The 26,469-nt window shown below is 35.5% G+C and overlaps 1 protein-coding gene across 2 annotated transcripts; it reads left to right on the top strand.

Moving 5' to 3' along the window:
• Positions 1–157: 157 nt before the first annotated feature.
• Positions 158–26,469, top strand: LOC149796153 (ubiquitin-like protein 4A). Of its 2 annotated transcripts, XM_089966088.1 has the most exons (5): positions 158–290; positions 439–543; positions 4,762–4,867; positions 24,680–25,008; positions 25,702–26,469. In XM_089966088.1, exons 2-5 carry the CDS (start codon positions 502–504, stop codon positions 25,804–25,806), a joined length of 582 nt encoding a protein of 193 aa, XP_089822214.1. In that variant the 5' UTR covers positions 158–290; positions 439–501; the 3' UTR covers positions 25,807–26,469. The 2 variants fall into 2 exon arrangements, with proteins under 2 accessions (XP_089822214.1, XP_089822213.1); XM_089966087.1 differs by lacking the exons at positions 158–290; positions 439–543 and adding an exon at positions 553–894.

Below are 26,469 nucleotides of genomic sequence, written 5' to 3'. Positions count from 1 at the left end.
CAGATAAATATTTTATTATTTATACCATCTCTCTGTTAGAAATGACAACCAGAATAAAACATAAAAACGCACTCGATTTTTCATTTTATCGTCCAGTAGTTTAATTACTAGAACAGCAATTACTCACGTGCATTCGTCCCTACAACGCATGCTTTCAAAACACCATTTCATCTTTTTCAAAAGAAAATTGCCAGGAATCAACAAATAAATAACAAAAGCGTGGACATAAAGAAACATTCATTTATGTAACCCAAAAGATTTATTATCACAACGTGGCTATCCTTTCTTTTGTAGGTGTCAAACTCAATTTCAACAAAATAATTTATATCCTGATATATCTCTGAAATTCCTTCGTCATTGTATTCTCTGGGACAACTGCTTGCGTTTTGCAGCATAAATAAATATGTTTATTAAAATTATATTTTTTTATTTTTTCAGATGCAAGGAAAACCACATTCAAGAAAAGTCAAATATCTTAATTCATAAAAACATTGATGTTTCATGTTTGCAGACACTGTTGTGTCTTGGGGCGATCATTCAAAGGTATGGATTTTATCAGTACACCGTTTTATTGTTTATCTTCGGTGTTGAGACACTATTAGAGATTATACTAGAAAATATAGAACTAAGTGCTGGTTATTTTGTTTGCACAAATAAGCGTGGGAAGTTATCGTAAATTACTAAATATATGTATAACAAAACTGCTTCATATCCCAGGATCGTCTAAAGTTATCAGTTCCGAACGGGTTCTTTGCAAGGTCAAGGTTATCATTTTGACGTTAGTTCCAGTAATATCGATACTACTTGCTCAACACAAAACTGGCAGTGAGAAGGGAAAAAATTACAATGCATATATACGTTAAAATTCAAAAAGGCTCGGAAACAAAAGTAACAGTACGTCTCTCTCACTCTCTCTCTCTCTCTTTCTGTCCCTCCCTCCCTCCCTCCCTCTCTCTCTCTCTCTCCATCTATTCAGTCAAAACTTTTATTGTTTAGCACTTGTAGAAAACAAAATTAGTTGAATTTAATTTCAGATTAACATGCCTGTTGAAATGCCCTTAACTATAAGTTAATAATTCAATAATGCCATTTTATGAAGGTGATATTTGGATAAGTTCGATTAACAAGATCACATTTTTTATGAAACGCGTATCTTCATGATACCAAGTCTCATTAGTCTTTCCGCCAATCTGCGATGATGTAGCCTTGAAGGAGGTAAGGGTGCTATTATTAGTAGGCTGGCACTTCCTAAAACTGTTACTATCTATAAACAATACCCCTAAAAGTTTCACTTGGCTAACTTTTTCTTTGTATCAGTAATCAATGTTTATATGTTGAAATGGTGAATGATTTAAATTTCTGTGACAGCCAAAGTACTGGGTATCCTGAGCTGAATCAAATAAGAGGCACTCTAAAGAAACTGTCCTATTACTGCTGCAATTGAGAAAGATCAGTAGTACGATATCAAAAGTAAGCAAATTTTTAAAAAATCGGGAAATATTATGTACAAGCAAGACAGTCTTTTTAGCAATGTACAATCTGCATATCACACTTGCCACAGTACTGAAACTACTTTTCTAAAATTAGTTAATGACATTCTCTCTGCTTTTGGATAGCAGAAAGATTACAGTCCTCACCCTCCTTGATTTGTCTGCAGCATTTGACATAATAGACCATGATATATTACTTCACCGTCTCCAGCATGTATTTGGCATTCATGATGCAGCCTTACTGTGGTTCAAGTCCTACTTGATCAACAGGACACAAATTGTATCTGCAGATGGAATACACTCCAGCCCAGTTGATCTATGTTGTGTTTTCCACAGTGGTCTGTTGTTGGACCTGTTCTCTTCATTCTGTACACTCAGCCACTCTCAAGTGTCATAGATCATCATCCAGTGTCTCACCAATTGTACGCTGATGACACCCAAATATACAAATCTAGCCACCCAAATGAAGTTGATGCTACCATCCAAGGTGTAGAGAGGTGCATTTCTGATGTGAAATCATGGATGACATGTAACAAGCTGCAGATGAATGATGATAAAACTGAGGCCATTCTGATTACAACACAAAGACTTTCTCATTCACATCCTTTACCTCAAACAATAAATATCAGCAACACCAACATTAGATTCACACAATCAGTACGAAGCCTAGGTGTTACTCTGGACAGTACTCTCACATTGCACCAACATGTCATGAACATATGCAAGGCTGCATATCTTGAGCTGAGATGCATCAGCTCCATTCGCAAATATCTTTCAGTTGATGCCACTAAAACACTCATGTGTTCATCAGCACTTTCAAGACTGGACTATTGTAACTCAATTCTGTATGGTTCATCTCAATATCTACTCCAAAAACTTCAAAAAGTTCAAAACACAGCTGCTCGGATAGTACTTAGAGTACCACGATCAGAGCACACCTCCCCGCTGTTCTGTGCCCTACACTGGCTATCCATTCGATCCAGAATCAAACACAAAATTTGTTCTCTGTGCCACGTTTCACTGACGGACTCGGGTCCAACATACCTATCCGACCTCATCCATGTGTACACACCAGCAAGATACTTAAGCTCCTCTTCTGACAATCATATGCTCATTATTCCCACTATAAAAACAAAGTCATATGGACAGCGTTCTTTTGCATACCAGGGCCCAGCAACGTGGAATGAATTGCCCACTGAACTTAGACACAAAGACACAGTGATCACATTCAAGAGTGGTCACAAAACTCACTTATTTCGACTGCAAGAACAAACTTAAAGACCTAATAATGTTTCCTACCTTAAATATTCTAAGCATGTTTTTTTTCTCTATGTTTTCTAATTTCATGGTGTTTGTAATCATATCATTATATATTTGTTTTTATCATACAGGTGTTTAATGTTGTAAAGCACTTAGAGCTTCTAAAGATTAGGTGCTATACAAAGTCCTCATTATTATTATTATTTAGTAACCAAATTTTAAACAGGATTTTATCACTAAATTTGTCCAGTACGTGTGTTCACTGAATCAAGTTATTCTTCAAACGTTTTTAATATTCACATTTATGTGAACTTCCTAATTACACTTACATGCAGGTTAGGGGCCCAGAGTGGCCAAGTGGTCAAAAGTGCTCACCGTTATGGATCCCTGCCATCTCACCTCTGTCAGTGTAGGTTTGAGTCACTGGTTCAGCCAATGTGGGTATGTGAGAAAGCTTGCCATTAGCTTCTCGTTGGGTGGTGGATGTTTCTGGAGTTTTCTTGGGTTCTTCCTCCACCATTTATGCTGGCCACCATTGTATAGCCTATCTTATGCTAAAAAATGGTGTTAAACCCTACAACAACAACAGTATGCAGGTTATGTTACTAAACAATTTTTTTTATATAGATGCAGTAGTAATAATGATGCTGCGGCAAAAAAGATGTGCTAGTATACAGCCCATTGTGTTCACTTCAGTGCATTGGATAATCCTGTGCATCCAGTGTTACATATTTCTTACATTTATGGCGATATTTTTTTGTTTATTTTAGATAACTAAATTCCACATAAAAAATTTTTATTTTATGCAAGTTTTATTTGGAAATGTCATATTGTACCTTGAAATTCTAAATTCATATGCTTCTGGTTAGTTACAGGTGAAAAAATAAGTTCATAATTGCAGTAGAACAAGTGCCATTTGCATGATGCATTATTTATCACCTTGTAATCACATAAACTAGGCTACTTCATTTTTAGAAAATATGATGGTACGGTCAGTCAAGGACACGATTTTATACAATAAAAATAATGTGCCAAATCTCTGTAGGATTGCAGCAGAACAAAAACCATTTGCAGGATGCATTTTATTTATCACTTTTTATAACTCCTTTCACATAAAACAGGCTACTCCATTTTTAGAAAATATGATGGTAATCAATGTCACTTGTTTTTCTTGAGTGCAAATTACAGCTCATACTATAAACTACCAGGGCCCCGAGTGGCCGAGTGGTCTAAAGTGCTCTCTGTTATGGATCACTGCCATCTCACCTCTGTCTGCGTGGGTTCGAGTCTAGAATTCAGCCAATGTGAGTATGTGAGAAAGCTTGCCAGTAGCTTCTCGTGGGTCGGTGGTTCTTCCTGGGGTTTTCCCGGCTTCTTCCTCCACCATTAATACTGGCCGCCATGCATAGCCTATCGTGTGCTGAAATATGGCGTTAAACCCCACAACAACAACAACAACAATAAACTACCATTATTTCTCCTGTAAATGAAGAAGATGGACACATGCAATTTGACAGCATAATGACCTACATACTACTGATTGAGTAAGGAAAATTTTGATTCGCATCTGAAATTAAGTCTGAATATGAAAGTAAAACAGTGCATGTGCAGAATTAGAATACAAAACTGAATTTGTCACAGCATGATGGGAATGCTTATGTCTGCTTAAATTTTCAGGCAGATTGTCAGTAAAAAATTTATTTTGTTCATTTAAAGCTATGGTAGATTTTTTAGTGCATTATGCAAACATAATTTACTCTGAAGACGAATAAGGGCATGTTACCACCTTTTTTCTAAGTATAAATGCCTTGCAGCAAGTAATTGCAAGACATGTATTGCCAAACGTTTTTGAAACCATGTAAATGAGACCATGCAAACCACTGAATATACTTTTCAGGATGATTTGCAAACAAGATCTTACAACTTTATTCATGATATGATATGGGGTGGAATCAGTACAAGAAAAGTGTGGAACAAAGTTTTGTGTTTTATTTTGTATTTTCTTTCACAGGTGTCCCCAAGTCATTCCATTCTTGAAGTCAAAACTCTGCTTCAGGACCAGGTAGCAATTCCAGTGGAACAACAAAAACTTGTTTTCCAGGGCAGAATTCTTTCAGGTTTGTAAAGAAACTTTAATATATTGATTTGTTTTAAGGAGTTTTTGGTCTCAGGTATTTTACTTGTTATACTTAATATGTAATTGAGATATACATAATACATGACAAGAACAATTACAGTACTTGATCTTTGGTTTTTGTATAATACTTTAAATCCCAAGCACTAATTGTTATGGTGATCAGCTTGAGAATCTTATCACTACTCCTTGTGAACATATGGTCATATCAACATGGGGTTTTCACCCAATGAAAATTGTGCTAATCTGACATTAAACATGAATGTCATTGTAAACATCTTGTTATTATATGCTCATTTTTTTCTCCGTTAACTTTACATTGTCAGAATTGTTCAATATTTTACTATATCATATTGCACACCTTCATATTGCATTTACGTGCATAAAGGAACTACTTTCTATTGTAAACAAACAATGGATGCAGACACCAGCACTTTTGATTTATAAACAAATGATGTATACTCGCATAGTACGCTCTTTGTTGTCTTGGTTGATTAAATTTGTTTCTGAATGAAATAAAGCAGATGTTTCGTGGACTGCCACATACCAGCTGCTTTGGAACATTCCACGTTAACTTTTTTGATATAATGTTTCGGATATAGGCTAGCTATTAAAGTAGACGCCAGAAAGGGTCCTTACAAATAACATACAGTTGACAAGGCATACACTGTCTTTTTTAGCTGGTAATAAGAATGGCAAAAAAGTATACTTGCAGTTTTACGTCCTGAATTTCTTCAGAATGTACTTTCTTAGTTCTGCAAATCCGAATTACATGAGCCATGTCATAGGTTCTCAATCTTGATTATACATTTGAAAATTGTACTGTAATTTTGAATATAAGTGCAATTACATCCTCCTTACTGCACTCAAAATAAAATAAGCATTAAATTCCATAGCATCTTTTTGATAATTGCAGTTGAAAGACTTCATGTTTTTCCCACATTATGATTTCAAACATTCAGTGACAGAAACAGAAACACATTTGCAGATGTCAGCACTTTTCTCCATTGCTTCTTCAATTCGATGTATTTCATGTGGAATTGTGACATATAAAACCAGTCCATAATCAAAATTTTTTGTGGAATTGATTCAATTTCCATAATCTATTCATTCCAGATCAAATGGAAAAGTTGTTGCAGTGCGCATTCATTCACAATATGACTCCAAATTTCAATTTTAACTAGACATGCCATTTTCTTTTGAAAGTTATGTTGAGCATGCGACTAAGTTCAAATTTATCTGGGCAGAGTTATGTGTACGCAGTAATACTGTTGTTGTGTAATGATGAATCAGCACTTGTGTATTTAGTTTGGAATGCGGCATACATTCAGTTACTTTGTTTCTTGTAGTGTATTTTGTTAATATAATTAAGCTTTAGGTAGAATAAGAAAATGAGCATATAATAATAAGGTTACTGCATTTGTATGGGAAAATATGAACTCATTTTGTCGGATGGATATACTACACTCCTAAGGTCATGCACACTGACGGCTTGCAAAACCTCACTTGTGATATGTAGATGGTCCTAATGAAAATGGTGCCAATCTGTCACCCAACACAGAAACCATAGTGGCCATCTTCAAAGTCTTGTCATTCCTACCCCAGTACAGATGGTCCAATCAACATGGTGTTTTCACTTAATAGACTTTTGATGACATGCTGAAGATCCAAAATAAATTTTTTATCGCTACTTCTCCACGCTGGATAATCATATCAACATGGGGTTGTTACTATGACTCGTATAATATGTAACTGGCCCAGAATGAAAATGTTGATATATGATCTCCCAGTATGACTGGCACATGATTTATCATGAAAATCTTGTGACTACTCTTGAAAAGATGAAATGTATTGACATGGGTTTTAGCAGCAGAGGGGGTGAACAGACTGACTTTGGAAGCGTCCAGAAACTGAAATAAGCCTTCCTAAAAAAAGGATTAATAACCTTAAAAATCAAAATAACTAACTACAGAGGCTGCTGCTCTCAAAGAGTCCCTAGAATCCCTGTTATTTCTCCAACTAAAAACTTGTTAATGGCGTGTATATTACAAAAAATGAACCAACTTGAGGTCATGCCCCCCTCTGCTGCTATAATTAAATCATTATGTTATAATAAAATGGTATATCCGGAATCCCATACTGCAAGGATAGCTCGAGAACGATTAGAAGCAATCAAAAAATTTCTTCCTGTTAGAGATTCATTCAGAAAAAAACTACAAGCGCAGCAGGAAGCACAAGTTGAGTATGAAGAGGACACTAAAAAACTATTTAAACCCGTCACTACAGCTACTAAGAAAGCTGCAGCGGCTGTTGAAAAAACTATATGGGGAGATATTGAGGAGGAAGATGAGAAGAGGAAAAAGGGTATTTTTCCAGTATTAGAACAAACTGCAGCGCAGACTGAAAAAATAGCAGCGAGAACCAAGAAAACAAAAAAGATTTTACGAGACCTTCCAACTGACATAGCTGCAGCTCAACCTTCACCTGTTGATGAAGAAATACTTGAAAATATTGAAAAACTTCGTACTGAAGTCGCCGACGTGAGAAAAGAACTTGCACCTGAACCCAAACCAGTAGAAGAAAACGTAGAATTGATTGCAAGATTTAGGAAAGGTTTTGTTGAAGATAATAGAAATACTGAAAGAGAAAAATTACCCAAAGCAATATTATCTGGTATATTTAATAAATCTAATATTTTAAAACCCCATTATGAAAAAGTAAACGATGATAATTTTATTAAATGGATATATCGCATATATAGGAAGAAAAAACAAGCCAGAGATAGTGATTTAGAATACAAAAATCTTGATAAAGAAGTAAAAAGACTTTATAGAGAGAGAATAAAACAACTAGAACAAGAACAACTCTCCCAGCAGGAACCTTCATATCAGCTACCTCATCCTCTGCAACAAATAGAACAACAACCTTCTTCGTCGAAGTGGGAGTCAGTTGAAGAGCTTAGAAAAGAAAGTAAACAGTTTCTTGCAGAATTGGAACAAGAAAAAGAAAAAATGAGACAAGAAAGAAAAAAATTGAGTGAGAAAAAAATTGAGCGGAAAAAGAGATTGTCTCTTTTATCAAGTAAAAAAGATTCTGAAAAGGAAGATCCTGACGATGATCCTCCTGGCGCTACTGGAAGTGGTCTTTCTTCCCTGAATACAGTGGGAAATAATTTTGTTTGTCCTGATAATATCCTCAATGACGTGTCACGGTTAGAAGTTCTCATAGGGGGAAAACGTGCTGGAAATAACTCACCAGAAATAACCACTGAAGCAGCTGATATTTGTTGGCAATTATTTCAAGGTGGTATCATGGATATTGGCGTTTACCGAGAACTTATTGATGAGCTCGTTGATGATTAGTCACCACGATTAGATAAATGGTAAATAAAATAAGATGATCGTACACAATAATCATCGTAAATCCATACAGGTCAGAGTGGTAAACTCACGATTACCAATCTATAGAGCAATTTACGGAGATGGACTTGGTGATGTTGTACCGGGATTATTTACAAGGTTAGCCCCAAAAGCAGCTCCTATTGCAAAACAATTATCGATGAAAGCTATTGATATTGTTCCTGAAAAAGCTCCTGGTGCAATTGTCAATGTTGCTGGTAAAGCATTCTCGGCGATCAAAGATAGACTAGCACGATTAATAAGACGAAAACAACAACCAGTAAAATTGCCAAGTACTGAAATTATGCCTGCAGATGTCAGCAAAATAATAAATCAAGCTGCAAATCAAAAACTAGCAGCATTAGCAGATCGGGGACTCGTTGAATCGGGAAATAATATCTCAAGTTTAATATCAGGAAGTGGAACTTCCCAAGGTGGAATTTTGTGAACACGGTAATCAACGTGTTAGACGAAAATAATTACAATAAAATGTTCAAGCGCGTATCCGACACAGCATTTGACATGGAAGCACCTGTCCTTAAAGATGAATCGGTACGTGATTATCAGTTTTATTCTTATGACGCACGAACACCAGATCAACGTGGAGGAAGAATTGAACTACAAGTTCATGACACAAGTAGATATTTTCTACCCGCTGAGGCTTTTATTGAGGTAGAAGGTACAATTGTAAAAACGGATGATACTAATTACGGAGGTGCAGTAAAAGTTGGTTTTGTCAACAACAGGATCATGCATTATTTAGTAGCGCCATGTATATGATTGATGGAAAAAATATTGAATTGATTCAGAATGATGTCGATGTTGCTACAACAGTAATAGGGTTGGCAAGATATTCTAATGATTATATAAGATCAGCAGGTCCCACAATGATGTTTGCAAAAGATAATTCTAATAACCCTGAAAGCGATCAGTATAATACAAGACGACCAAGAAACAGTGCCGATAACGCTGATGCTGATGTGGCGCCAGTGGTTAATAGTGTTAACCCAGATTTCAACTTGGGATCTGCAGTGCGTAGAAATATGTTGCTAGGAGACAATAGAAGATTTTCATGTACAATTCCACTATCGCATGTTTTTGGATTTTGTAGGAATGTTAAAAAGGTTATTTTTGGAGCTAGACACACGGTTGTTCTTGTAAGAAAGGGTGATGATAACGATGCTCTGTGGAGACCTGCTGGTGATGCTGGTAAAGTAGTATTATCAAAACTTTCACTGTGGATGCCGGTAATGACTCCAATGATCGCAGAACAAAAATTGATTTCTTTCATGGACACAGGTGGTAAATCCTTGTTGTCATGGTTAACAACAAGCGCAGATAGTATGCAAACTAATGTTAACATTCAGTTTACATGGCATATAGCATCATAACAAGGTGTTTCTGCACCATGGCATATTTTTATTGTGTTTCAGAACCACGGTCATTTAGGTAATCAAGAACGTACTCATATGATATTTGAACAACTAAGTCTCACAAATATTTCCTTACAGATAAACAGACAACAAGAACCAACAGAGAATATACAACTAAATTATGGTCGAAATCATATAGGACGTGCATATCATCGTTTGATGTCATTCATGGGACGTGATCAAAATGTAGATACTGGGTTGCAAATATCACAATATGATTTCAGAACTTTGTATCCGATTTATTATTTTTCACTGGAGCATCTTGATCTATCAAAACAATCTGTCGTTGATATACATCTTAAAGCAACATTAAATACAGGTGGTGTTAATTATAGAGCAATCGCGGTTATGCTCAGCGATAAAGCCATGTTACTTGAAGGTGGTAGTGGTCGAATGAGAGTCGTTGATGCACCAGTGGAAAATCTTTAATCATTATTTGGAGCGTGGCAAGTATTTGTCATGAAATGCAATATCATCACGTTAGTGTCAGTCTGACTCCTGGTCAGATTAAAAACCTTCAATCAAATTCAGCAAAAAACTGCGGAATGAAAATATCACTAAAGCGAGATCAGATCATGGGTGGTCAGAATAAACTATCATGATCAGAACGCCAGCTTAAACATTTCAACAGCGCTAAACAATCAAAAACAGGCATCAAACTTAATCTCTCTGCGGGTGTGGTTAAAGACTCAATTAAAACAGGTGTTATTTTTGCACTTCTTGTGGCTATTCCAGCATTAATAGCTGCTGCTGCTCCAGCCGTAGCAAAAGCAGCCGCGTTAGGTGCTGTTGGAACAGCTGCTGGAATGGCTCTAAAGAAAGCAACTGGAAATGGATATAAAAAAAAGGGACGCAGCCTAAGATTACCGGGATCTCGTTGGGGAAGAGGTCTGAGGCTTCCAGGATCACTTCGTTAGATGCTCCAGCATCAAATTTTGATTTACTTGATGCTGCTAAGTGATTAAAAATAAAAAACTTCAGAGGTGTTTTTATGCGAGATCAATTACTGAAACAACCAAACAAACTCGAAACAGGTATTATTAATCTTGACTCGAATTCAGGACCCAGTACTCATTGGGTATCATACGCAGTTGATCCATGTGGAATCGTTTATTTTGATTCATACGGGTTAGCTCCACCTGTTGAATTTATCAAGTATGTTGCACCACTTCACGCGCAAGTTTGGTATTCAACGCTACCCACACAAACAATGACAGATCCGCCAATATGCAGCTGTGAGGTAATTAATGTACTTAACGCTATATCAAAATCATCCAAACCGCTTTGTTGCGCGTAAAGTGTTTTAAACAGATCTTAGATTATAATGGTTGATATTTACGGAAGAAGATCTTCACGCGTTAAGAAAAAGTCCGATGACATTGATCTGTTGAAGTACGCGACTAAAGATGAACTCGCTGATATTATGAATCTTGCTGGAGTTGACCCAGATGAGGTTGTTATTTTTCAGGTGCGATATGGTAAACTAAAAACGAGCAATATCAAATGGAATGATATAATTCGACGAGGACTTGGTGCAGTTACGGATAATATACCTGTGTTTACTGACAGCGGCAGAATCAGGCATTCAAGCATATCGTTTACAACCATCAGAAATCAAATTACAGCAAGGGTTGCTAATCGCGTGAAAAATACCAGTGACACAATGACAGGTGAACTCAGCATGAACGGGAATAAGTAGTTTTAAGAGATCCAACATCCGATGAAGACGCAGCAACAAAAAAATACGTCGAAATCAACTACAACACCGTAGATGGTAAATTATCCAAGTTGTGGGCCGAGTATGATGTGCACGTGGGCGCTTTTGGAAGATTTTGAAGAAATTTTCAAAAAACCGATGAATCTATAGATAAATTCTTTGGCACTCCGCACACCATTGACATAAAACTCGTTGATATCAAGACAAACATCGACACGATCAAACAAACACAGCAAAATATCATAGCGGGGATTCCTGAGAACGTTAATAAAACCAGTTTGATTAAAATTCCCAGCGGAGTTACTCCCGGGCATATTACCAACATCGTATACATGGTATCATCGGGATTTGCAACCTGGTTGCAGCAAAATAAAACTATCAAATATTCCGCAACAGTCATTGGCGTGTACAGGCTATCTGTGTTCAGTGCTGCAAAATTTGAAATATTTACAACGTATCCATGGCGTCATTCAACTGATAAGTTTTCCGGGGTTGTATCTGTTATATTAAATAGCGGAAACGAGGAAATATTCATTCTGGAAGCAGCTGATAAGAAATTAACCGCAACATCTTTCTGGTGGTGTTTGGAATTTGTAGCTGAAACACCTCAATTGGTTACTGCATAAAATATAATGAGTACCTCAATCGACGTTCAAAAATTTAGGTACAATGAAGCGCGTGAATGGCTGGCAGCGTTGAAAGATTGAGTCAAACAATATACAGTAAAAATAAAAAAGTATCAACGACGATTAGTTGTCATTGAACTTGTTGTTTATTTGGTATCCGCTGTTGTTGCTGGAGCTGGAATAATATTATCCGCGGTAACAATGATGGCACCAGTAGCTGTGACTATTTGTATTTCAGCTGCAACAACCATTGCAGGTGTGCTTAATATCATTGCAAAAAAAATATGTACTTGCACGAATGAAAAATTATCCGATTACATGATAAAATTACACATAGCAACTGTCGCATACTCGAAGTTATCCTCGTTGTTATCAGCGAGTCTCAGCGATGGAATTATATCCGATTTTGAGTTTTCAGAGATGATTAAAATATACAACTGCGCTGGTATTAAAGGTACGAGTATTAATAATGACGGAATTACTCCAGATCGTGACAAACACAACCCCGCACAAGACCACGATCTCAGTAAGCTCGATTAATCCTGAATTTAGCATCAATTTTCCAACTGCAATTCGCACTAATGAAATTGCACTAGCGCAATTACGAGTATACCATAGTTGGCCAAACATCAGATCAAGATCATTTAATGGTACACCAGCAAATAATTCACTTGTATTTGCTAATAAAAACAAACCCGATGAAACACCTGACTGGGTTGTTGTTGGAATACCAACTGGCAGTTATGAGATCGAACAAAGCAATGATGAATTTGCGCGTAGAATAAAATCAAGAACCGGAAAAGAAGCAAAAATATCAATTAATGTTCATGAACCAACACTGTCTTCTGCAATCGAAATAAACTCGCCTGATTATGTCACTGATATTTATCAGTCCACGACAAGATCTGTGCTAGGTTGGCCTGATGTTCCCCCAGTGCATGAAGGACCACCTGAACCAAAACGAGCTGATTTTACGTCAACAAATAGCTCTCGTCACGAAATTACAATGACAGATATTTGGTGGTGGTGGCGTGGAGCTCAGACTTGGGACATTAGATGATTTCATTGGTTATGGTGGTACCATATTTTCAGCTTTACCAGAAAGTAAACTCCGTGGCCATATTAATGAAAAAGAAATTAAAAAAAACTATTGACAGTTCCAATCTTGATCATAAAGATCAACTAAATAAACTACGTGAATGCCTCACTGAGTATCTTTTCGATATAACATCCCACGAGGCATGAGGGGAAATTATCAAACAAATAGAAATTCTGAATTATATCGCAGAAGCTATGGAATGCATTCACAACAAAATTATAGATCTAATTTTAAAATCATCTCCTGCTTCAAAAACGTTTTTAATTGATAAATATAAAATCAAGGAATCTGATATACCGACGTTCAAATTTCCCGATTGTAACCTGGACGCTCAGAGAAAATCTGTCAGTGACATCATCAATGAGTTTTTTCCTAAAATACTCGATGCATGGAGAAAAATAGCCCCACCAACAACTGTTCTTAGATATAATAATGATCCACACGGCAGCGGTAGACACGTCTCTCTGGGAATCGTTAATATAACATCGACAATTGCGGTTAATCTAGTTTGTGACGTAATCGAAGGCAGTTATCAAATAGATCTTGGAAAATCAAATCAGGCTCAACAAGGATACATCCTATACACGTTCACACCACAAGTTCCCCCTGGAGATTTGATCTTGCAAGTACCAACCAATCCTGTTTATCTACGCACACATAATCAGTATTTGTCACAAATAAATTTAAAACTCACAGACCACATAGGACGATTAATTGACCTGCGTGGGGAGGAATTGATTGTCAATCTACATGTAAAGTCTTAAAGACTTTTATCGTAATGATTTTTGATCATAGATCTTTTATCAGAAATATTTTATTTTATCAGAAATATTTTATTTTATTTTATTTTATCAGAAATATTTTTATTTTATTTTATCAGAAATATTTTTATTTTATTTTATTTTATTTTACCATAGATCTTTGATCTTAATATTCCAACACTTTTAGTCAAATTTGTTATTTTTAGTCGATTTGTCAAATTACAGTTTTTTGTCAGGTCAAACCTTAAGCGGTTCTCTAATTGATTTATCGATAAATCGTTAAAAATCCTCATTTGTTTCGAAAATTACCAGAAAAATTAACAAAAATCGCATGAAGAATCTCATTTTTGAGCTAATTTTACTGATTTTTAATGATTTATCGATAAATCAATTAGAGAACCGCTTGAGGTTTGACCCGAATGATATTGGAAAATTTATCAATTTTCCTTGACAAATCGACTAAAAATAACAAATGTTGAAATATTTTATTTTTTTTCTGAAAATTTGATCATTTTATATAGTTCTGAGTACCAACTAGCCCATCAAAATTACGAAATTGATTGGTTTGCATGATTCTGAGTACCAACTAGCCCATCAATTTCAGACTAAATATATAATATTTCAGAATAAATAAAATATTTCAGAATAAATATATAATATTTGAGAATAAATATAATTTCAGAATAAATATAATTGCAGAATAAAATATAATTTCAGAATAAATGTAATTTCAGAATAAATATAATTTCAGAATAAATATATAATATTCCAGAATAAATATAATTTCAGAATAAATATATAATATTTCAGAATAAATATAATTTCAGAAAAAATATAATTTCAGAATAAATATATAATATTTCAGAATAAATATAATTTCAGAATAATATTTCTAATCAAAGATCTACACGTGGTCAGCGTTGACAGGGGCCCCAATTACCGAAACTTTCATTTTCGTTTTCACCAGAATTATTTTGTACTACTTCACCAACTAGGTTACTCGCTAACATAATTTTTCTTAATAGTCTTATGCGAGTACTTATTGGTTTTTTGCCTCTTACTCGTGGGATAACTCCAATCTAATTTTTTCTACTGCGGCAGAGAGAGGAGTGAATTCCTTCACCTGATTATCTTCTACAGTAGCTAGCGACCGGAACATCGCCGCCTGAATCCATTTCATGAACTTGCATTCAGATGATAATGTGTGTATTCCTTGGTTTTTACGTTCTTGTAAAATTTCAAAATCGGAAACTATTTTTTCAGGATTTAGTTCATCGGATATATTAATTCCATCTTTTTCCAATTTTTTAATAGCAACAATTACATCATTAATATTTTCTTAGTTCATTATTTAGTATATATATATATATATATATTTAAAATGAAGAAAAATATTTCCCCTATGAACATCTATTCGAGTCTTTTAGCAAGTTCAGGAAGGGGCACAGCACAACATATACAATGAATGATTGAACCTCTATTCAAGTGTTTTAGCAGGTTCAGTAAGTATGCAATAAATGAAATCTTAATTAAGGATGGCACAACCCAGAACTTGTAGCTTTCCACCGCATTCTACCAAGCTCAACGGGCACACGAAATACTACCCCCTATGAGAGCCCCTAACCCGTCAAACATTGGTCTAGAGGCCCAAGAGGGATTATGGCACAAAAATATATGCAATGAATGAACCTCTATTCGAGTGTTTTAGCAGGTTCAGTAAGTATGCAATGAATGAATGAATGAATGAATGAATGAAATGAAATGAAATGAAATGACATGAATGACTGAATGAAATGAAATGAATGAATGAATGAAATGAAATGAAATATATATGAGGCCATTTTCTACGCTCAACAGAACACCCCCCCCAATAATCAGGCCGTGCGTGATACAAAACATGTATCAACCACCAGTGACGTGTGGTTGGAGGGGTTCTGTTGAGCGGAGGGGGGCTGTGCCCCAATTAATGATAAAAATCACTAATATGCGTAACCACCAACGGTTGTCATTCATGGGATTCGATCCTGCGGCCTCACGGCCAGATGCATTATCAATTGAGCTCTCGAATTCATCTAACCATATATGTTTCAAAGGTTATTTTATAGCTACAAGATCGGTTTAAATATTTCTGCATTAAAACAGCAGTTTCTGAATAGATTGTAAATTTCTGTATTAAAACAGCAGTTTCTGAATAGGTTGTAAATTTCTGTATTAAAACAGCATGTTCTGCCAAGATTTCTCGTAGCAGATTGTAAATATCTTGCACTAACAGCGTGTTCTGTCTATTTACATACTACCACGGCACCATCAAACGTTTTACCACCTACAGATTGGTTTAAATACTTGTGCATTTCTGAACAGATTGTAAATATCTGCATTAAAAACAGCGTGTTTTGCCTCGATTTCTCATAACAGATCTGAAAATAACTCGCTATATTGTACGATGTGAAATACGTTTATTTTTCTATTTTGTAAGTTAGAAACCATAAATATCTTTCTTTGGTAATTAATTACGACGTAGATGATTAATTAACCAATTACGACCATAAAAATCAGAAATCTACGAAGAAAACTATATATTACAGAAGTAATCTCCCTTTTGCATAATCGAAAAATCAGTAGTATAACAATGAGGCTTTCTGACAAAAAAAGGATAAATAATTAAAAAATGGTTAATAAATATAAACTGAGGTAGTGATGATAGTTTATCTCATTAACAATATTGGAAGGTGATTTTCTGTTTATATTTACTGGAAAGAGTGGATTTGGTCATATTTTCTGCGACATATTTTACCACACTCGAGTTAATATCAAAGTATTTCACAACTGAATAGATTGATTGAAATATAATTTCTTCACCCTTCTGTATGTTTGTGGATTTTACCGCCCTCCTTACAATTGTTCTGTCATATTTACCAGTACCTCCCCGTGCAGAGTTCTCGCTTTGTGTAACAGCTCGAAGATTGGATAAACTATTGTCAATTTTCCCGCCGTTAATGTGATCGATCACAAGACCGTCTTTAATCAACCCCTTGTGACACTCGTATATGAAACGATGACAGAAATAAGTTTTCTTCGCTGCAGTAAACATCAGATAGCCAGTATTAATGACAAAACCAACTGGTTTTTTCAATCGACAGTGTCTTATCATGCCATCAGTATTTGATTCGTAGTTTGTTATTGTAGGATGTGGAATAAATTTATTTTGCTCCATTATACAATAATAATATTTGTTTAAATCATAATTTGTCTGAAAACTTAGATAATCCTCCACGGATTTTATAGCGTTGTTATTGACGTTATTTTTGTTGTCATAATATCTTTTAAGCTCTCTGTATCGTTTACCACCACAACACATGCACAACTGTGTTTTTCCTTGCACTCCAGCACCACATCGCAGACATGGTATTGGTCCTAAGCTTCCATGGTGAACATTTTGCATGTGTTGTCCGCAGAATTCCTTTTTACAGGATTTATTACAATGAGTCAATGAACCCACCGTGAGCCATTTGCATTGAGACATTGTATACATAATATTTTAATTTAAATATTTGCTTGAAATATAATATGAACGAATTCGATAGATTATCCTGAATAAAGCCCCAGAGCGGAGATAAATTTAATCTCGACAGAATATCTCCTAACCTACCGATGCAAGATCTGGTTGATCCGAAAAACAAGGGTTTGATTAATAAAATTCACGATGCCAAGAAAGAATTTCACACAGATGGTGCATCTCATGTCTGGTCAACGTTCAAGATTATACGCAACAAAGATATCATCGATGCTACGATGAACGACAAATGAGCAGCAATTATCATTAACTATCTTGATAATCGCAAATATCTTTTCAGAATAAAATTTGTCATGTTGACAGAAACAGATGATTGGATTATCCGTGACAAATATGATCCTGTCCACGGTAATAAAAAAAACTGTCGTACTAAGTAAAGATTCCAAACCAGGTCTATTGACAGGTATTGACAAACCGTATTATGAACGAGCATATCTGTGACAGCGGTTATTTATGGAATCTATGTGATAAATGAAAAACCCAGCATTGATAAACTGGCACCGATGAAATTTTCAAAAATAAATTGTGTGGCTGAACGAGTAACAGAACATTTTACCGTTTCGACTCGTGGAAACGGTCTAACGGATAAAAGACGTAAAATAATAAACACGTGGGGAGAAATGGTTAAAGATACCGGTGCGTCTATCAAAGATGTCGCTGAGTTAGGAAAAAGATTAAAATTTCCAATAACCATAGCGACGATACCAGGAGAGATTTTGTATGAATCAAAATATAGATCAAAAGGAGCTTCGATCGAAATTATTGATCATAACACACACGCGTGGACTAACACAGTAACAATATTTCCACGAGATCGAACTGTTAAATATTATCCCATAGATAATTCTGATATGTTTGATTTTATTAACGAAATAAGTAAAAACGATCCTGTGTCAGTATGGTTATTTCAGTCTTGCATGGAAGAAAAAAGTAAATTTGATCAGTTTGTGAGACCAAATGTTGTTATTTATCGAACAGATCTTCTTCACGAGAAAATGAAAAGTCTTGCACTGCAATATACTGATGACACTGACGAACTATTGAGCAACTGTTTTACTGTTCCGTCAGTTGCGGCTCATTTTGCTAGAAAGAAACATTTGTGGAAACCAACTAGGTTTGATTTTCTTGATGACATAATACTGAGTTGTGTCGAATATGGACACTGCGGACTATGGAATACTAAATACAATCACAGAGATGTTATTTCAGTTGATATGGTTGCGTGTTATCCCAGAAGTTTTCTTGGATACGGAGATTGTTCTGTGCATTTTGAGCGATTCGGTCATCTGACGCACGAAATGACTCAAGTGTCAATAAATGGACCATTACCGGATTTTGACCTAACTGGATTCGCTCGTATCGAGTCATTCAAAATGTCTAAAGGACTTCATCCAATTTGTTATGTTTGGTTTGGAAAACATTTTTCAGAAAAAATGTGGACACCAATAGTACTATTATGGTATATGCTTGATTGTGCGATGTTAACACGGTTGATTGTAAGTGAAGCAATTATATCATACCGGAAACAAACCGAAGTTTGGTTACCACAACTAAAAGAGTATTTGGATGAAACCGATTACGAGAACAAGATTACAAAAGATCTTGGTAGAAAAATAATCGGCAAGTTTACCCAAGGAGGAGCATATGAACACAGACGACATTGTACAAGATTGATTATGGATGATGCTGAGTTAGATTTTATAATCGCTGATACAATGAACAGAAATACGTTTATAAGTCGAGAAATAGCTTTCTTGTCAAATGGAACTAAACTAGGTACAATTGTGAGCTACATGGATGGTGAGTCACCTCAGTATACTCATTTAAGATCATCGATGCTCGCGTATGTTTCAATAAATCTATTATCGATGATAAATAAGGTTTCTACACTCGCTGTCAGAGTCGCTACTGATTCGTTTTATATAAGTAAAAAATATTCAATACTGTTAGAAAAATTAAACATAGACACTTGTGCATCATGAGGTTCGTGGAGAATAAAAAAAGGAATATATGCTCGATTATTCCGAATCTGCTGATGTTGCGGTTAAAGATATTTACCTGATAAAATCAGGCAGAAATAATCAGATATCTTCTGCACCATCGGTATATGATGCAATAACTAGACACAAAACAGTTTATCTAAACGGACCTGGCGGTTCTGGTAAAACCACTCGAGCTATCGAACTATTTCAGAATTCAGATATGATTGAGCTAACACCTACACACAGACTCACGCGAGAAATGAAACAACGAGGAGTACAATCATGTACTTATAACAGCTTTTTCCGATGGAAGAGTGATACATGGACATCTTTAAGGATGGGTGAGAAATACATTCCAAGAATTATAATATGGGATGAAATATGCACTGTACCGCTAGAAACATTAAAAATATTTCTTGATTGGTTGTTAACAAGAAATACTGCTGTGATAATGTGCGGCGATCACGGTCAACCAACACCCGTAGCTGGACCATCTCCACATGATTGGCTGAAAAATTTGACCACTTCGAAGAAGTATCTGATGATCATAGAGCACTTGATGCAACATTAAAGGAATTTAAAAAATTAATCAGACTACAACCGAATAAAATTCAGTGTGAAGTAATGTGCGAGATAATTTCAGAGACACCCATGAAAGACTTTCTGTGCGCGTGGAGACCAAACGATTTGATAGTTGCAAGTAGAAAGATAGTTCGTGATACACTTCAGCGGGAGTTGTTTCAGTTACAACGAGAAAAGTGTCCAACGTTGCCAGTTCCGTTATGTTATCCACCAGCAGATACGTGACAGCAAAATGTCGATGTTGATATACCAGGACAGACCGAGTCAAGGAAACAAAATCTTGTGTTGAATGATATTGTTGCAGTTGATGTTGATGTTGTTGAAGATGCTGTACATGCTGATAAATCCCTGTGGATGCTTGGATACGTGATGACGATTCATTCATCTCAGGGATTAACTATTGCTGATACAGTTGTTTGGATTGTTGATGATCGTATCGAATGGTCGAACCTAGTTTATCTTGCAGTGTCTCGAGTTAGAAAAATATCTCAATTGAGACGAATCGTCATGGACTCGTCAGTGATTAGTGATGATATTGACGAATGTCAAAGCGATATAATAAGAAAAAAATTATCTGGCTATAAACAGTGTGATAAAAAAAACAAACGCGATTTTGATCTTGATGCTTATTTTATTAATGTGCTGAAACAACAACAGAATAATCATTGTGCAAGTTGTAATTGTATAATGCTATGGCGGTATCTAAAAAATGATCCAAGACAATTTACCGTAGATAGAAAAAATAACAATCTTGGTCATACATGAGAAAATATCATGTTGACCTGTCTTGAATGTAACCGACGTAGAGGTGCTAGTTAAGTGATTTGGGTGGTAATTGTGTAACGTCGGGAATTACTTGTAATTGTTCACGTACAAATCCACGTTGAGGAGCAGTTGAATCCAGTCTGTAGATTGTGGGTCTTCCTGAGGATCTTGTCACGGTGGATATCTTGTGCGTCGTAATACTCCAAATAGGATCAGTCGCTCTTTTTTTACCACCACCTTCAAGTTCACCGGGCTCATATAAATACCTGACAGTGATATTACCTAATAATGGTTGCGCTGAAAAATCATGTCGTTGTATTGGTATGTGTGTGCTTGCAATTGCATTAATAGGTTTCATGTTGGTTGTTCGAGTAATCTCATTATTTAATGCAGTTATCACATTTGGTAATCTTGCCACCCATTCACCAGATCTTTTATCCTGAATCAATTCCTTCGCGTATTGATATCCAAATAACCGCTCAACAAGTGTTTGATTAAATCGTTCAACAATTGCCTCATCACGATGAATTGCAGTATGTCCTCGTCGTATTTTGGTATTATGTTGCTTCATTAACGATGAAACTGGACCAAGAAATTTCTTGCCAGGATCAACTTGTAGCAGCTGTGGCCATCGCAGACCACCTCGTTGATAAATTCGTTTAAACACATTGGCTACCTCAGTTGCTGTTTTAGTCGTTAACGGTTCTGTATCTTTATATCTGCTTGCAACATCAACAACAATTAGCGCGTATTTATACGTTTTTCTACGTACAGTATCATGTGGTAAAAACAGAATATCAGCTTGATGAACTTCATTAGGAACACTGACACTGAAATGTGCAAATCGAATTTGTTTCGGTGGTGGTAGGTAAATTGCCATATTGCCTGTTTGGATAATCACGCTTTAGCAGTAGAATGTTTAACCGCTGCTGCATCAGCAAGTTTACTAATTGCTGCTTTACCCTTCCAGTATCCAATTGGTGAATAATAAATCGATTTCATTTTATATATTACCAGCCCCTAGTGCTAATTTACCATTCATCGCAGATCTTACTAACCAATTGGCTAATTTTTCTTTGATATTTTTATTTTTTATAGAATCTAGCGCATGAATTAATTTCACATCTGCAATATGCCTATGTTGTAGATCATTGCTTTTATATGCAACATCATGAGCATGACATGCTATATCAATAGTGTTTATTGGTTCCTCGCCTGGTTTTGGTTGATCTAATATCGAGTCAAGTACCAGGACCACAATAATTATATCCTGGTAGGTGTTTTTCTCCTGGGTATTTAGCTCACGGAGTTCCCGGTAATTTTGTTAATTTTGCTGCAATATCACCCCCCTGTTGTTTTTTTTTTTAACGCTGACTTTGTCCCTGATTTATCACCGGGAATAAATTTAAATTTCTTTGTACCACACCGCGTACACTTACCCGTAACCGCTGATCTATTATTTTTGTGGTAATAGTTGTTAGTGTATTCATCGGGGTACGCGTCCTGCACTTCACACAATATAAATCCATAGATATTTTATACAGCATGGATATAATTGATTTCTCAGCGACAAGAAAACGAGAACCTGTCAAGCACCATCCTGCGTTACCAAATTCCATCAGAATGATAATAATAGGACCATCTGGAAGTGGAAAGACACAGTTGTTACTCGGTCTTATAATGAGATAGTTAAAGTGGGATAAATTGTATTTGGTGACACTGTCAGTTGATGATCAACGATGTTATAATGTGCTTAAGGATTTTAATGAAAACGCTCAAATAGATAAAGATAACAATGTTATAGAGTTTATAACTGATATTGATGAAGCACCATCAGTTGATTCCATAGACGGATTTATTAATAATTTAGTTGTATACGATGATGTGATGCTGGATAAACAATCAAATCCAGCTAGGATTTTTTCTCGAGGTAGACATAAAAACACCGATGTCATTTATGTTACTCAACGATACACACAAATACCAAAAGTGATCAGAGATAACTGTAATATTTTAGTTGTATTTAATGGAGTTGATACACATACGTTGCGAAATATTCATCAAACCTGGTGCAGCGGTGACATGGATATAATTAAATTCAGAAACTTCTTTTCATGAGCGCAAGCTACTCCGCACGGGTTTATAACAATAAATTTGCACGATCCTAGAACAAGATATCTAATCGGACTTGATAAAATATTTGGATAAATTAATAGCAGCAGAGTGGGGCATGACCTCAAGTTGGTTCATTTTTTTGTAATATACACGCCATTAACAAGTTTTTAGTTGGAGAAATAACAGGGACTCTAGGGACTCTTTGAGAGCAGCAGCCTCTGTAGTTAGCTATTTTGATTTTTAAGGTTATTAATCCTTTTTTTTTTAGGAAGGCTTATTTCAGTTTTTGGACGCTTCCAAAGTCGGTCTGTTCACCCCCTCTGCTGCTGTTTTTCAGTGAAACACCTGGCAGCATGTAATTTATATTAAATTGATGCTGATCTGAACTCTACAATGGCTGCCTTTTGTGGCTTTCTTGAAAATCTGATGATGGCTACTTGTATATCGGATTTACAAATTTTGTATCAAGGACAAGAAGATCGAAAAATTAAACTTGCCCATGGGAGACTTGAGCTTGCCACAAAATACGGTAAAATGATCTCACAGCAGAAGTTTAAGAAAACGATCAAGGTTATGAACTAAACATGACCACTCTCCCTCATTTGTTTGGGCTTGCCTACAGGCAGATGGCTTGAAAACTTAAGCTTGCCCAAGCTCAGTTGGCACTTTCCCATTGTTCCAATCAATTAGATTTATATATGTAACAGGTCCTTAATTAAAATGGTGCTGATTGGACTTCCAGCATGGTAATCAGAATGTCCTTTTCAAGTATTTTGCTATCACTACTCTCTAAAGCAGAGTGGCACTGATAAAGGGACATCTTTTGCAATATGTTACTGGTCTTGGATGAAAACTGGTCCAGATTTGACCACCACCAAGTCTATGCTATTGTGAACAACTTTGAAAACAAAATGTATTTTCACAATATTCCTATCACCAATAACAATAATACCATATATACTAGCATATAAGATGAGCCCAACTGCAAACTGCACAGAACCAGATCTGCCAGTGCATAATGTGCTGGCAGATCTGGATTTATGCAGTTTCTTAGGAGTATTCAGTAAAATAAACAACCCAGAACCTAATTTGCAGGTGCATTATGATAAGTAGGTCAGGGTCTTTGTTGTTTGCAACTTGACTACTTATAAGCAAGTGTATATAATAATAATAATAATGATACATGTAATAATAATAATAATAATAATCACTTAGTACAGTGGTTAATCTTTAGAATCTCTAAGCACTGTACATGATAGACCATATCTTAATGACCGTACATGATAGACCATATCTTAATGACCACATTTTGTTGATAGAAGAGTTGGTTTCAGTGTATTGAGTTTTCTGAGGCTGTAGATGTGAAAATAATTGATACTGGTACAGAGCAGGTTATTTGTATAAAACAGAAGTTTTACTGTATATAGCACTCCTTCAATACAAGACCCTTCAGTTTAACAAGGTTACTGTTATAAGGCAAATACATGTATGGTCATGAACCCCATTTCATAAGTGGTAGTAAAACATATGTATCATTTACTTTGTTATCAGATATCAGAATATAATATACTCTGTGGCTCACATGCACATTGCTAAAATGAGTTAGTACTGTATAAAGATCAATTGCTGACCAAATCATTTAGAAAGTAACCCTTCATCTTAAATGGCTACCCCAAGTTTGTAAAGTGCTTCTGATGCTCATATATACAGACTTATTGATCTTTCATGTTTCTTTAATTTCAGATGAAAAGCGACTAGAGTACTACAAAATCCTGGATGGCAGCAAACTGTTTCTCGTGCTTAAAAAGCCTGATGGAAGTCCAAGTTCTTCAGTTTCCTCATCACCTTTGGTCACTTTAGAAACAGAAACAACACCAGTTTTTCAGGAATCACATAGGATATCACCACAGACCGTTTCTATGGAAACTTTACCAGAGTCTAATCATCAGATTCCTCCGAAAACATATGTATTTAGAGATGATGTGACTGGTTTCTGGGAAAGTATGAGGAACTTTCTTAAGAGACACTTCACAGAAAGAGATGCAGACAAGGTCCTGTTTGAATTTAGAAAGGTACATCCTAATGATGATGGAATTAGCTATGATATTGCAGTTTGTTTGTTTTTAAATTCATGAAATGACATATGTTGAATGATATAAAAATATTATAAAAATTAGTGTTTTTTAGTGGTCCCCATATTGTAAATATAATGTAGTTACAAGATAAACATTAAGGAGGGATGCATCATTTTATTTCAAGGCAGGGAGCAGTTAGTTATTGCAGGCTTCATGCACCTTCCCTTGTTTTTCTTTGGACCATTTTGTTCTACATTGATTGATTCTCTCTCTCTCTCTCTCTCTGTTTATTTATTTTTTCATTAATTTAACTTGATCATTGTAGTTGAAAGAAAGGCCTTTGGAAGGTGTTAAACAAGAGGGAATTAATTGAATATATTCTCAGTACTTTTTATAAGGAATAATCTTATACATGGATTTATTACAAATAGTTGGCATAATTTTATACTTCAAAATCTAAAAGTTTACAACACATTTAAAAGAAAAACAACAGAAAACTGTTTAAGCGGGCCTAATCATGGGTCATGAGCATAAATGGGTTGTATAGTTTTGATCAAGATAAAGGGACCTTGAATTAAGTTGCATGGAGGTCATTGCTTTAGATGATAGTTTGACTGAGTGTTAGAAATTTTTCCTAAAAATGCTTCTGACTTTATAAAACATTTATTGTTGACTAATTTTTCTTTGTAGGACCTTGAGAAGCAGCTGTCAAGTATGAGTCTTGATGATATAGAAAGATGGGCAGCCAAGAGACTTCATGCGACTCAAGGATACTATCATCAGCAGATGTTATGACAGCAAATATTCGATAAATATTAGTGACTTTTAATATTTATGCAGTGTAAACTCCTTCAAATTCAACTTTTAATTAGTCTTGGCATTTTGATTTTATCACGAAAACTGTTTACAAAGACAATAATTTGATTACAGTGTTTTTAGTATGTGTTGAGGCAACTCAGACCTAGTATACGGTACACATGTTGTAGATTATGAAAAATCCATGTTTCCAAAGTGGAGAGTAATCCATCTACATTGCTGTCCGTCACAGTCCAAGAAACGTGTTTACCTTTGCTGTAGACCTATTGTTTGTACAGAGACTTTCCCAAGCAGATGCTGCTGTATTCTTTTGCAAACAATACAAACATACATATGATTGATAGTTTGGTCGTCTGATAAGTTTAAGATGACCAAATGGACAGGTGAACACAATGAAAAGACATTCATCTTTTTGGTCGGAGTTAAGCTAATATAAATTAATTTCGTTTGATGTGGATACAGCTTCATTTGGTACAGTGAATTCTTTCAGTTGATATGACAGATACAGTAGAACTGTTCTCAATTATCAAGCAAATATTGTTTTATTATCACTTCAGTAGCTAACATGTTATATTTGAACCCATGTATCCATTTAAAAAGTTGTCAGAAATACAGAGAAAACAAAGATAAAATGCATATTCA

The sequence above is a fragment of the Sinohyriopsis cumingii genome, chromosome 7 (assembly GCF_028554795.1).
Source record: "Sinohyriopsis cumingii isolate HCF-2022 chromosome 7, ASM2855479v2, whole genome shotgun sequence".
NCBI classification, from domain to species: Eukaryota; Metazoa; Mollusca; class Bivalvia; order Unionida; family Unionidae; genus Sinohyriopsis; species Sinohyriopsis cumingii.
Note: the sequence above shows the minus strand (reverse complement) of the source record. Positions and strands in the feature narration are given on the sequence as shown.